Consider the following 14976-nt stretch of genomic DNA (forward strand, 5'->3'; position numbering starts at 1 on the left):
GAGCCTCTGGTGGTTACTGAAAATTCTTTGCTCCCGTGCACTGTGGTCCTGCCCGGCGCTTGCAACTGTGGCTGGCGCTGGCCCCACTCGCACCTGCTGCCGGTGCCAGAGCTGCCACTAGCTCCCACTGCTAGCCCCAGTCGCTCGGCACCATCAATGGGTGGGAGTGGCTGCTGTCGGCCCGATCGCCCCTCAGGACTTCTCCACATCCCCCAGCTCCTGAGGGGTGATCAGGGCCAGAAGTCGCCACTCGCACCCGCTGCTGGCACTAGAGCCACCACTCGCACCTACTGCCAGCGCCCAGCACCAGTCCCATCACTCCCCACTGTCAGCAGGTGTGAGCAGCAGCTGCTGGCCCCAATTGCCCCTGAGGGCTTCTCCACCTCCCCCTGCTCCTGAGGGGCAATCTGGGCAGCAGCTGCCACTCACACCCACTGACAGCACCGGCCCTGCTCTCACCCGCTGCTGGCACTGGCCCCAATCGCTCTGCACCATCAGAGGGTACGAGCGGGGTAGCACCACCAGTGTGTGAGAGCTGGGTGGCTGCAGCGGGAGTGGGAGCGGGGCTGCCAGCAGACAGGGGACCAGGGGCCTTGGTGGAAGGGGCCGGGCAGGGGCATGGAGGATGGGCTGAGACCCACCCCTGTGCCCACCGCAGCCTCGTGGCCCACAGTTCCTTTCAAGGTGCACTAATTCATGCACTGGGCCCCTAGTGAGATAAGAAAAGATTAAAACATTAGCCTGTAGAGCTCAGAAAAGAAGCAGAGGGGGGGGGGGAAAAAAAACTATAGTCACCTGGCTGGCATGGCTCAGTGGTTGACCATCAACCTATGAACCAGGAGGTCATGGTTCAATTCCTAGTCAGGGCACAGGCCCAGGTTGTGGGCTTGATTCCCAGTGTGGGTGTGCAGGAGGCAGCCGATCAATGAATGATTCTCAACATTGATGTTTCTCTCTCTCTCTCTCTCTCTCTCTCTCTCTCTCTCTCTCTCTCTCTCTTCTTTCTCTCTCCTCTCTCCCTTTCCCTTCCTCTATGAAATGAATAAAAAAAGAGTTGTTGTTTTTTAAAAAGCCACAATAGAAATGAAGGCCAAACTGAAAGCAGCACAAAGAAAAAAAGACATTGCTGAATGCACAATAAGAGACAAACAGGTGAAGGTGGAGAAAAGCCAGCAGATATGAAAAAACAATATTAAGTATTAAAAGAGAATCAAGAGGTGGGAGATAAAATAAGTACAACACAATTGGAAAAGAGAATGTATGTGGGAGTGTAGAAGAAATAAGTCTGGCCATGATATGATACATTTTATAAAGCGGGTGATAAGTACACAAGGGCCCATCGTGGTGTTATTCTACTTACCTACCTGTGTGAAATTTTACCTTTCAACTTTGTAATCAACAAAAAAGAACAGGAATCTTCCTATTAGGCATATCCAGCAGCCTGTATTGAGCTGCAGTATCTCTGCTGACTGAAATAGCACTTTGCAGAGGAGAGCACTCAGTACATTCTGATACACAAGCATAAAATGCAGAGCCTTGTTTGATTCAGTGACTAACACCTAGCTCAGTGAATTGAGAATAGTCTTATTGTACTCAGATCAAGTCAAAGCTAGAAGGCAAGAAAATTTCCCCTGACTATAGGAAGCCAATGTGCAATCTTCGTATTTCATAACTTTTCTAATAATCCAGCTGTGATCTCACTGCTTGTAAAGCCCAACCCTCCCCAATCTGCAAGCTCACCTTCCAGGACTGAGCCCAGCCCATTTCCACTATATATAAACTGCTGCCTGCAAACGCATCACACACCTGCTGCTCTCAGCTCTACCCTCCAGCCTCTCACGCCTCCTCCAGCCTTCTCATCTTCAGGAACCATGTCGAGCAAATCCACCATCAGGACCCAAAGCAGCAGCCACCGTGGCTTCAGTGCCAGCTCAGCCAGAGTCCCTGGGGTCAGCCGCTCTGGCTTCAGCAGTGTCTCTGTGTCCCGCTCCAGGGGCAGTGGAGGCCTCGGTGGAGTGTGTGGAGGAGCTGGCTTTGGCAGCAGGAGCCTCTATGGCCTGGGGGGCTCCAAGAGGATTTCCATCGGAGGTGGCAGCTGTGCCATCAGTGGAGGATATGGTGGCAGAGTTGGAGGTGGCTTTGGCTTTGGAGGTGGAGCCGGGAGTGGATTTGGTTATGGCGGTGGATATGGTGGTGGCATTGGGCTCGGTGGTGGAGCTGGCTTTGCTGGTGGTTATGGGGGCGCTGGCTTCCCTGTGTGCCCCCCTGGAGGCATCCAAGAGGTCACAATCAACCAGAATCTCCTCACTCCTCTGAACCTGCAAATCGACCCCACCATCCAGCGGGTGAGGACTGAGGAGCGGGAGCAGATCAAGACCCTCAACAACAAGTTCGCCTCCTTCATTGACAAGGTAAGCCAGAGGACCTGTCCTCCAGTGGGGACTCAGAGTCCCCAAAGTAGAGGACCAACACATGTCCTCTCAGGGGGAGAATAGGGTAGAGGGAAAAAGGGACTCAGACTGGCTCCCTCCTGGGATCCAATAGACAGAAGCTGGTGGAAATCATTTAGAGCTGTTGAATATCTTAAATGTCCCTCATTCCAGGCTAGAAAGAATTCTCAACTTTTGATAACCCTATAGCAAAGATAAAGCAATGAGAAAATGGAATGAATTAACTTTACCTTCAGAGGAAAATCTAAGACATTAAAAATAAAATTCCAGTGAAAACTGCTTTAGATCTTGGATAGTGGAGAAAAAAGAAAAGAAAAGGATATTCTAGCTGGATTAGAAAAAAAGACAGAAACATTTACATGTCTCATAGAAACACTAATTGGTTTTAGAAACAGAGAATGACCATTCAACGAGGATGTTTTATAGGACACTCATGCACTGAATGGGCAGTTAGAATGGAATCCATTTATTAGATTTAAATTTTAATGATTAGATTCTGAACATTTAGCTATGTCACAACTAAATAAAAATGTTGTGCTTTATATCAGGGAAACGCTACTTTAAACTAGATGTGTGATTGCACTTGACAGGAGAAACGTTGAAAATCTTTGGTAGGCTCCGTTACTTAGAGGATGAGAGCACCTCTGTGTCCATGGGGGAACTTCACGGAGATCAGTGGGGTGTGAATGGAAACAGTTTGAGGGAGCAGAACTGTCAGCTTGAGCCTCTGTACAATGTCTAGCAGTCTAATGCTGTGACCACACAGGCCTGCTTGGGGACCTGACAACTCACATGACTTTCTTCCTTCCTTTGTCTGGCAAATAACCACTTGTTCCTCCAGGTGCGCTTCCTGGAGCAGCAGAACAAGGTCCTGGACACCAAGTGGACCCTGCTGCAGGAGCAGGGCACCAAGACCGTGAGGCAGAACCTGGAGCCTTTGTTCGAGCAGTACATCAACAACCTCAGGAGACAGCTGGACAGTATCGTTGGGGAGAGAGGCCGCCTGGACTCAGAGCTCAGAGGCATGCAGGACATGGTGGAGGACTTCAAGAGCAAGTGAGTTAAGGAGAGATATGGAGTCAATTTTCAGAACTGCACACTTCAAGACAAGGTTGACGTGTGGTCATGATTTTGTAGCAAAACATGTCCATAAAAATGAAAATCACAAATGTTGCTTAAAAACAAACCTGAAAGAAATGAAGCAAAAGGCCGTATAAGTGCATAGGGAGAATAAAAAAGGAAAGAATTTAGGGACCACAGAAATAATCTTTGAGGCGTACTGTCAAGAAAGCTGCCCTTGGATATATCCATTATGGAAAGTTCTGACCCCAGGCTGTCTTTCTCACCACTGACGTAGGCCTTTCTCATTCTAGATATGAAGATGAAATCAACAAGCGCACCGTCGCAGAGAATGAATTTGTGACTCTGAAGAAGGTGAGCTGATTACAACCAGGGGTTCATGTCTCTTTGCAGAAGGAGGAAAATCTGGATTCTTACCCACTTCTGAGAAGACAAGAGGTGGGGAGGCTAAAGGATGGGCAGATGGGGAAGGAGGGCTCAGCTGACTCCATGGTGTTGGCTTATTCCCCAGGATGTGGATGCTGCCTACATGAATAAGGTTGAACTACAAGCCAAGGTAGATGCTCTCATGGATGAGATCAACTTCACCAGAGCCTTCTATGAAGCCGTAAGCATCTCCAACTTCATTTGAGTTACTCTAATGGGGCTCTGCAAAAGGGTAGAAGATCTTGGGGTTGGGAAGCCTGTAAACTTTACAGGAGAAAATGATCTCACCATCTTATGTTCTGCAGGAACTGGCTCAGATGCAGACCCACATCTCAGACACTTCTGTGGTCCTTTCCATGGACAACAACCGTGACCTGGACCTGGACAGCATCATTGCTGAAGTCAAGGCCCAATATGAGGAGATTGCTCAGAGGAGTCGGACTGAGGCTGAGTCCTGGTACCAGACCAAGGTGAGCAGTGAGTGGACAGCTGCTGAGGAGTTCCTGTGCTCACTCCCTAAACACCAACAAGGCTACCAGCCTTCACAGGGAAAATGCACTTCTAGGACACTGAATGTGTACCTTGCACTGATAGAGTATATGCTTACATTATTTATGTGCAATTCTGGTGAGTCAAAGAAACCCAAGCAAGAGGAAAGCTAATGTAGATAAGAACCTAGTGATCGTTGCTTTAGCTTCACACTGAGGCTGGCTCTCAGAAAACCAGTGCAGGACATTGCTGGTTCTGAAGAGAACTAGAAAGGCAGTGGTTTCATGACAAGGTTGGTCTGAGATTAGTGCAGAGTATCCAATGACCTAGTAACATCAGCATTTCCCAAAATCACTTCTGGAGAAGCCATTAGGTTTAATTTATTAAAAGCCTGACACAGTGTGACAGTCACTGTTTTAACATGTGAACACCCATATACATCAGCTTCTCTCCCTCTTTGCTACAGTATGAGGAGCTTCAGGTCACAGCTGGCAGACACGGGGATGACCTGCGCAACACCAAGCAGGAGATTGCTGAGATCAACCGCATGATCCAGAGGCTGAGATCTGAGATAGACCACGTCAAGAAACAGGTATGGTGGGGACTAAGGAAAATAAAAGCATCCTTTCCTTGCTAGACCATCATGTGGTCATCAACCATCATTTGTGATTCCTGGGAATTTGGGAGACAATAGGGAGAGGACACCATGCAGTGTCTACCCTGAGTGAGTTCCCACAGGTAGGTGGGAACCCAAGAGCATGATATAAACAGGTGGACAAAACCAGTTTCCCCTGTCAGAGCTGTAAAATATAGTCTAGAAGCATTGAACAGAGATGACATGAGAACAGTTGGTTTGGGAATGGAGGAAACTGGGAAAGAAAAGGCAGGCCAGGAAGTGAGGAAGATTGGTGCAAATCTGCTCAAGATTCAAGGTAAAAAAAAATGATAGTCAAGCAAAGACACCTGACAAAGACCAGTGTCATCTAAAATTGTGAGGTGGAAGAAACGCATCACCTCCATGAGAATGTTTGTGATTGTCTACAAGTTAGTGTGGCTACTATATGAGATTAACAAAAGCTGTCAATATTCAAAACAAGCTGATGGGTACATTTCTTCCTTTGTCCCTGATCTATATCTGCTGTAGTACCTTCCACCAGTCAGCCCCCACATCCTCATGCAGGGTGGTTAATACAAAGGGGCACAGGTTTTTTCAGATGAGTCATAAGTTAGATAAGGTTTGCAGAATGGACAAAGACTGGATAGAAAGGGTCTGAGCTGCATTTCCATGCCATCTGGGCTCTGGCTCTCTTCCTCACTAGGAAATAGGAAGCACAGCTAGTCTCCTCTGGAGGACTAGATGGCAAGTTCATTTTGCTCATCTCCCCCTCTAGTGCGCCAACCTGCAGGCTGCCATTGCTGATGCTGAGCAGCGTGGGGAGCTGGCCCTCAAGGATGCCAAGAATAAGCTGGTTGAGCTGGAAGACGCCCTGCAGAAAGCCAAGCAGGACATGGCCCGGCTCCTGAAGGAGTACCAGGAGCTGATGAATGTCAAGCTGGCCCTGGATGTGGAGATTGCCACGTACAGGAAGCTGCTGGAAGGCGAGGAGTGCAGGTGGGCAACTCACAACCTCCTCTACCATCTGGGTGCTTCTCCATGATGTGCAGCCAGTGAGCACAAACTTAAAGCACCTAGTGATGGCCATAGTTACTACTCTCAGAGAACCATGGAAAAGGCAGTTTTCCCTGGATGGTCCTCACATGCAGGCTTCACACACTGGTCCGGTGGTGGTTGTCTGAGGTCTCATGGTCTCTGTGTTTTCTCCTTCCTAGGCTGAGTGGGGAAGGTGTTGGACCAGTCAACATCTGTAAGTATCTTTGCTTGCCTCCCTCCCTGACCCTTGAGTTCTTCTGACTTGACTCAGCCTGGCAGAATGAGCTCACCGTGTCTGTGTGTCCTTGTCCCCCTCCCCTCCACAGCTGTGGTGCAGTCCACCGTCTCCAGTGGTTATGGCAGTGCCGGTGGTGTCGGCAGTGGCTTTGGCCTGGGCGGAGGCAGCGGTTACTCCTATGGCAGTGGTCACAGCCTTGGAGGTGGCTTCAGTTCTGGCAGTGGCAGAGGCTTTGGGGGTGGCCTCAGCTCTGCTGGGGGCAGCAGTTCCACCATCAAATACAGCACCACAACATCCTCCAGCAGGAAGGGCTACAAGCACTGAAGGCCTCCCGTTGGCTCTTGGCCCCACATTGTCTCAAGTCCTCCTATGCAGCTGCATGGCCCTTTCTTCAGGTTGCTTCTTTTCTCCTGTCTCAGATTTCTCTTGGCCTCTGGGTTAAGCTGAAGTTGCCTAATCCTCATTTCCTTAATCTATTCCTGTTAGATCTGAGCTTTCATTACTCACCCTAAGAAGGTCAACTATCAGTGTCATGCAGACATGTAGACATCTTTTTGATGGTACCATATTATTATCAGTTATATCAGTCTGCCATAATTCTGGTAAGAAAATGACCTATGCCCCATGAAAATTGAAACTTGATCTACATCATCTACAGAATGGGAAATCTTCCCTTTGATGTCTGACTGCCCTGCTCATTATAACTCCACACAGGAGTTGTCCTTAGGACAAATAATTTATCTTCCCATCAGTGTCCCTAGATGGTATTGACACAACACTCTCATGTACAGAGTTATATCCCTGTAATATTTTTCTCTGCTCTTTGCTTTCTTTTGTTGTGTTCAATAAAGCATATTTCTAATACAAAGATTCTGTGTTAGACTGTATCTCTGATTGTGTATTGGTTCTGAAACTTTCTCATACCACACAATGATCCTCATGTTCAGAGAACAATTTCTCAGCCCCACTGACAATTTACCTTGCTTCATGCCCAACTCCCATCAGTCAGCATTGTGTGATATTCAGCTATCCTGTGAGTCGATGACTACCAACAACTATTCAGTCCTCTGCTACTCAAGTCTCTTTCTCAGAATGAAGTGTGTTAGAGAAAAGGAAGCCAGGGTCCTGGAACCTAAATCAGCATAACCTCATAAGTGAGGGTTGTTTTTTTTCAAGCTCCATCATTTGATGGCTTGGTCCCCAACCAGATCTCTGAGACGCTCAGAGATACTCCTCACTACTCCCACACAGAAACAAGCAAACACGGTATTGACCCAGCAAAACAGAGGCCAGTTGGTAGGAAGGCAAAATGCTTGATTCCTCTCTATGATAATGAAGACTTTTGCCACAAAGCTGTTGCCCTTACTAGTATATACCATCTTGAGATGTATCAAACCAGTTGGTACAGAAGAGAAATATCCCCAGATCATGGTAGATGGATTAATAAAGCCACATAGTGCTAAATGAGTTGGGAAAGATTTCCTTTGCATCCAAAGATAGTTGGATTCACTGAAGAAGTTCTCTTGACAAATGCTGGTTAAAATTTATAGACCTGTAAATTTGATGGTCTGTTAATTACATCTCCATAACTTTGAAATAAAATAAGTCAATAAAATATATTAATAAAAGCTCTTTTCAGAGCTTTGTTCTGAAAAGCTATTGGCAAAAAGATAAGATTGAACGATGGTCCATGTGGACAGGCAGGAGGTGGTTCTGGCTGAAAACAATCTCCTTTTGTGATCAGATATCCAAAAACCATTTTCAGTGTAAAGATGCATGCAAATTTTGATAAGCAAAAATAGATTTTGGAGGTTCATTAAAATCTTCCCAGATATCAGTGTCAGGGTTATATTTTGACTTTTAGACAGAAATGGACTCTATCTTTCAGGCCATGTTTGTACAAGCTTATTCTAGAATTTGGCTAATCAGGTATTTTATACCCAATCTTATCTATAGGCAAAGATAAATAAATAAATAAATAAATAAATAAATAGGCAAGGAAAACTTCTAATAACAACAATAATCAACTCAGTTAAAATAATATTTTGATAATCTGAAACCATGGCAAAATCCTGTGCCCCAGGTCATGAGTCAAGTTACGGTCTAGCCTTGTTCCATGGTTGCCTGCAGGTTGGCAAGAGTCTTGCTGCTTGAGTTGGTCACTAAGCAGAAATTTGGGGCACAAAGAGACTTTTGATAATTAGTGACCTCCCTACCCTTCTATTATATAGACACAGGGTTTGAGATCGAGATCAAGGGCATGGTGGAAGCAGAGCTTAGGAACTGCCGTGCTATATAAATCCTAGAAGCTAATAGGGAAACTTCCCGATGATACAGTCTCAGACTCTGGTTATCTCTCTCCACATGAGAAGCTCCATGAGAGTAGGTTACTCTAGGGCCTCCCTCACCACCCTAGAGTGAAGACCAGCTGAGTACTCAGTTCTGCAGAGCCCAACTACCTGCCAGCAAGCTTGATACTCAGAGCAGACACCTATCTCAATCACCTATAAATAGGGCCACCCACACAAAATAGAGAATGCCTGCTTAAATTTGAATTTCACATAAACAATTAAAATAAATTCACATAAGTATGTCCCAAATATTGCATGGAACATACTTACACTAAGCAATTATTTGTTTTTTACCTAAAATTCGAATTGAACTGTGCATCTTGTATTTTTATTTGCTAACGCTGGCAACTCTACCTATGAAGTAGATCTGCTCTTGGACTGCACTACAGACAGGGCACAGCTGCTTGTGATCTCTACTTTAAAGGGGCAGACAATAGGCAAGGACCAAACTTAAGACCCTTTCCTCTAACCATCCCCTCTCTTCTACACCAGGCCTATTCATGTCTTCCATGTGTTCTACAGTTTCTCAGGATTGACTCTGGGGGAGGGAGACAGCATGACCAGCTGGTTGGCCATCTTAGCTGGAATTTGAGCCATGGACTTTTTTTTAAAGGACATTGTGTTTATTTATTATGTATGTGACCTATTAAAAGTTGTTAACATGGAAATAAGGGTGAAAGCAAATAAGTCAAAATATTAATAGTGACTAATTCTAAGGAGTGGGAACTTGGGTAATTGGTTTTTTTTTCTTTTTTGTACTTTTCTCTACATAAAGGTAAACATTTTCATTTTTCCCATTGATATATCACTCTTGTTACATGCTGATTTTCTCTTCTGTCCCATTGATTTCTGTGTGATTACACCATTGTAATTACTAGAGCTTTCTATTCCATGTTGATTTCTTATACAGCAATTCCTACTCATTGTTGGTTTGTTTTTCAGTATTTCCTGGCTATTTTTGTGCATTTTTTTTGTTGTTGTTATCGCTACTATTAGGTATCCCTAGGTATCTTAAGAGGTTTTGCATTGTGAATTAGAACCCTTTTTTTCCTATCATATTTTATAGTCACTAAAAGGTAGTGCATGAGAATTATTGATTTCTGTATCCACTCACCTTGCTGAACTTTATCCCGGTTAGAATGATAAAAGACGAATCAGAGCCAAGATCCAAGAATCAACCTGACTCCTTTCAGAACCTGTGCTCTTCCCCCGTGGGAGGGAGGTGTGGTCTCATCCAGACTCTGGCTCCATCAGTTCACCTTCTGGCCCTGGGGAGAGGTGCAGGTAAGAACAAGGAGGGACTGACCTGGCCTTCCCCTAGCACTTTAGCCTTTTCTTGCTTTGCATGCCCTCTGGTGGAGATGCCATTCCCCTGGAAAGAAAAGAGCAGGCAAAGGAGTAGGGTGCTCACTAAACGGGGCATCTGCTGGATGATGACATCAGTTGGTGCCATATTAACACACTGAGGGCAAACACCAAGCCATGTTGCCCTTGAGCTTGAGAATCCCAGCCCTCACTGGGCGGAAGAGGGATGATGCTTTTGCCCCAGCTGGCACAGCTTACTGCTCTCTCCTCCTCCAGCTCTGGACTCGATCCAAGCTTTATTTTGTCTTTTCTCTTTCTGAGAGGCCTTACTGGTCTCTGAAGCCTTATTTTCCCTACTCTGACTTGTTATTTATCTTTGGTAATGAGGGAGTGGTGAGTAGAATGTGATTGTCTCTAGCCTGTGTTATCCTTGTCTCAAAAACTGTCTTCCAAACCTCATTATTTGCTCATGCATACTCAATGTCACTCAGCAATCCAGCAAAGTCATTCAGCAATACAGTGTAAGATTACCTGTGGCATAGCTGGGTTCTGGACCCTACAGATAATTTACAGGAAGATAGGTACATATTAGGTACATGTTAGATTCAACTGAATTATGTGACTACCCTAGAAAAAAATCTCTCTCTCCTGGCAGAGCCAAAACTATACACACACACACACACACACACACACACACACACACACACACCACATAAGGCAAGGGCAACGTGTGCAAAGAATAAAAGCATGTGATCAATGGCAGGTCCAACTTCAGAGAGGTTAAGTGGATGTCAGTTCTTTCAAGGGGAAATTTTTAAAGAAATAGGAAAATCATATTTTAAAACTAAATCCACAAAATATCATGATGCCTAAACAACCTTATCAAAATAGAGAGTACAGGTTGCTTATCTCAGAGAGACATTAAATGCTCCAAGAAAAGAAAACAAACAAATAAAAAAGAATTCCATTCATTGCAGAATCACACCCTCTACATCATTACAGAAAGAAAGAAATGTCACAACTGCTCTGGAGAAAGGGTATCCCTGTTTACAATTAGACCACAGAAGCCCTTTGATACTAAATTGAATTTTTCGTGCCAAAGTTCAAGTGTTTTCCCTGGTCACTACAACAACAACAAACAGGTTGGTCTCCTACCACAATGCCTTTCCCCTTTCCTCACACTTCCTATTTCCCAATTCACTTGTCATTTTCATTAGTCTCTGGGCTCACTCCAGGTTGGCCAACTCTTGCTTAATAAGCCAGTGCTTGGGGCAAATGAAAAGCACTTTGAAGTATTCCTTTAAAAGGATTGGTGTCTCTCATTGGCCTGATGGGAGCACATCCAGAATTTCCCCTGGGAGGGAGTCACACAGAGGGTGCTAGGCCATCTCTGCCGGTGGGGTCATATAGCATTGTATCCTCTTTCCAGAGAGGGAGTGAGAGCAGTGTCCTGGTCACTCAGATGTAACCTGCATCACAGACATGGTGCTGGTCTGTTCAGTGGAAACTATTTCATCCCATCAGATTCCAGAAATTTGTCTGATTTCCCACCCGAGGAGCCTTCTGCAAAGCTGCACATCAATTGCACGTAGAGTGCAAACAAACAGAGCCGGCTCATTGAGTCCTCTGTTGAGTCCTTCAAAGAAACAAATTCTTTTGTAATAGTGAGTCATGGGCTGTAATTTTTCATCCCGCTGTGTCTGGACTTTTGATTGTTTACCCCTCTTAAATCGGGCAATTGAGAGGTACCCTTCTCCAGCTACCTTGAGTCAATCTCCCCCAGCTTAACGATTTGTGGTCTCCGCACCATTGTCACTGTCACCATCCTTATTATCAGTGTGCTCACTTGGTGCCCACAGGTCAGGTGGGCATCAGACTGCCCAGAATGAGCAAGGGTTCCTAGGCCAAGGCTGGTTGTCCCATGGGCCCAACCCTCTGGGAGATGGTGGAAAACACGACCCCACACCCAGAAGCTTCTGCCTATGGAAACACCCAGGTGAATGATGCATCACCAAGACGCCTCAGACCGAAACACAGCTTTACAGACAAGGTAAGTGTACGTTCAGCAGATAAACACAATCCCATGTTAAGTATTCTTGGATGGCTTCACTCTGTGATTTATCCATGAGAAATGTTAAACCAAGCCAGCTCCCCAGCCTCTCCTCCCATGCTCAGGAGGCTACGTCCTCTTGTGTGTGCCCGAAATGTGACCCTCGGAGCCAACAGGGAGAGCAAGGGTCATCTGAAGCCCTCAACTTCCATCCTATGATTGGTCATGCCACTCCCTTCCAGGAAAAGCTGCAGGGGCACCCCATTTCACCCCCACTTTCCTCTCCAGCAATGTCCCTATATGGCAGCCCCTGAGCACCAACCAGAGAGACTTGGTGAAATGCTCCTGTCCTGGGAAAAATTAGGCCATTAGAGTGGTCAGAGGGGAATGGCCAAGATGCACCTGGAATAATCTTGTCTAAATCCCTTCAGGTGCTTTCTGTGAGGGTATAGTGTGAGGCCCTTAAGATGCTAGCATTGCACTGACCTTCTCACTATAGGAAGGGCTCCAACTGTGCTTCCCAGGCAATGGGGAGCTTTTCTCCCTGAGCTCTATGATGTGAGGGAAGCTTGGGGTGTGGGCATCAGGAGGAATCAGGAGCTCTGCCTCGGCTACCAAATGGCTGTATGTTCTTGTCCTTGGTGTCCTCATCTCTAAGGTCTCCTTCAGATTTTAAAAGACTGACTCTGTACCTTTGCTTTACTTCTTTGTCCTATGCACCCAGTCAGCAACATGTTCGTGTGTGGATTATTGTTTTGTGGATGTTCCTAAGACATGTGTGTCCATGCTTTGCATGTGCACACCTGTTGGATGTGTCTAAAGGATTTGACCATGGAGGGAAGGGGCTGCTCCATCTTGTTTCTCCTAAACACATGTTTGAATGGAAAAAAGCACCCAATTTTGCTGCTAAAATTGACTGAAGGGAACTTGAGGGTTGCCTGCTCACCTGCACAAAGCTCTGCACCCACCTGCCCATCAAATGTGGGCCCAAGTGAAATGCCTGGTTATGTGGGTGGTAAAGGGAGCAGATCAGGTGAGGTCTGGCCATGTGCAAGTACATGTCCCAAGTCCTGAATCTTGGTGGTTTCTTGAGGTCAATTGGCACATTTAGTCCCTTTGGGGAACAATATTGCCACTGAATGCGGGAACAAAGGGGTCCATGAGGTGGAGGGTCTGACCCCCATAGAGAGGCTGGGTGCACCTTAGAGATACCAAATATTGAGGAAGTCTGCTGCCCTGACATGAATAGTTAACGTGAAAAGTGTTTCTGATTGGGAGTCTCAGGTGTCACCACATGGAACTATCTTCTCTACACTCTAGGAGCTGTGAATTGGGAGACCCAGGTTATGACTGCACCTCCAAATGGCCTCTGCTGCCCTTTCCCTTTCATTGTGAGCTCCAGGAGGAAGGGCTTTGTCTGTCTTTTCACGGCTCTGTTGCCTGTGCTTAGAACATCGAACACCTGGCACTAAGTAATTGCTAATAAACATTTATTAACTGCAGACAGGGCTCTCCAAGATAGTAGGAGAGCGCCGTCTGGGAGGGATCTAGCTTTTGAGGGATTGGATGGCAGGGGCCTGAATCCTTAAACATTGTGCCTAGGGACCCTGGCTCTGTGCAGCAGGTCAGCCTGCTCTAGGAGTTTACCTAATACCTGCTGTCCCCATCCAGCCTGCCCTCCTCTGGCCCTGACCTGGTTGGAAGCCAAACTTCCTTGGTGCACCCTCCACTCCCTCGCCTGGGCAGGCATACCTCCACTGACCTCCACAGCCCTAGTGGCCCAGTCTCCTTGAAATCCACCACAATCAATGGCCTCAGGGTCCCTCTGAGGATGGGAGAGACCACCCTGAGAAGAACAGGCAGGGAGCAAGGACATCAGAGTTTGGCACTCCCAGCCTTGGGCACCAGAGCCAATACCATCACTCTTGAATCCACCACTCCCCAAAACCTCAAGGAAACTCCTCCAAGAAAGACCCAATAATACAAAGTTGGAGACTCAGGAGATCTGGAGAACAGACAGGAATGCATAGCTGTTCTTTAGTTAGACAACCTGTGTCAACTGAACTTCTGCCACAATTCTCTCTGTGAAACACCCTTAACCTCAGAGGTAAACTCACATCCAGACCACCAGAAAACCAGTGCAGGTGGAAAAATACACTGATGTGAAAGCCACACATGGGTGTTCTCAGGGAGCAATGTAAAGAGGTTAGTGCCTGTGCACAGTTTATCTGAGAAGGCTTCTGGGGGTGAGTTCAAAGTAGAATAAAACTGGAGGTTAAAATAAAATAAAAGAAAGTGTTCCTAGTCTCTAAGTTTCGAGGTTTTAAAGGGGGTAGTGACACTGGCTACAAGGTCTAGGTGTTTAGGTAGACATTGTTCACCAGGGTAAAGATGACAATGAAGGTCAAAGGTCACAGGAGAGGGAGTGAGGAAGAAAGGGAAGTAAAAGACTTATCTATTTCCATCTATCTTACAGAAGTCAGGGAGTAAGACAATCCAGCTTTGGAAACACCAATCCAGGTGAAAAAATTAGAAAGAGGAGGCAAAGAAGGAAGGAATTGGGCCACTCCAGACAAAAAGTGATGGCTAAGAGAAACAAGAATGGAAAAGGATGAGAGGCAGGCTGGGTGCACCTGGGGGCAGGTCGGGGGGGGGAGGGGTTCGGGAAATAAATGAATGACCCAGGAGGAAAGGAAGAGGGAGCCAGCTTCCGCTCGGGAGGCTTGATGGGAGAAAGCTGTGGCAGTTCCCACTCCCATAGGCATGCACACTAAGGCACTCCCCAGGCCTTGACCCTTTGTTTCACAGGAAGCTCTGAAGGGTTTAGTCAGCACGGCTCAGAAAACAAGCATCCTTCTTCTGGGAGAAAGATTATCGTGCAAGGAGTACAGAAAACAAAGACAATTATTCTTTCCACCCCAGACGCATGCACCACC

General features: G+C 46.4%; 1 protein-coding gene across 1 annotated transcript; it reads left to right on the plus strand.

Moving 5' to 3' along the window:
• Positions 1-1784: 1784 nt before the first annotated feature.
• On the plus strand, positions 1785-7196 carry LOC129149791 (keratin, type II cytoskeletal 6A-like). The gene is made up of 9 exons (XM_054719056.1): positions 1785-2411; positions 3292-3506; positions 3824-3884; positions 4042-4137; positions 4262-4426; positions 4912-5037; positions 5837-6057; positions 6276-6310; positions 6423-7196. Exons 1-9 carry the CDS (start codon positions 1872-1874, stop codon positions 6656-6658), a joined length of 1695 nt encoding a protein of 564 aa, XP_054575031.1. The 5' UTR covers positions 1785-1871; the 3' UTR covers positions 6659-7196.
• The last annotated feature ends 7780 nt before the right edge of the window (positions 7197-14976 follow it).

This window comes from Eptesicus fuscus, chromosome 7 (assembly GCF_027574615.1).
Source record: "Eptesicus fuscus isolate TK198812 chromosome 7, DD_ASM_mEF_20220401, whole genome shotgun sequence".
NCBI lineage: Eukaryota > Metazoa > Chordata > Mammalia > Chiroptera > Vespertilionidae > Eptesicus > Eptesicus fuscus.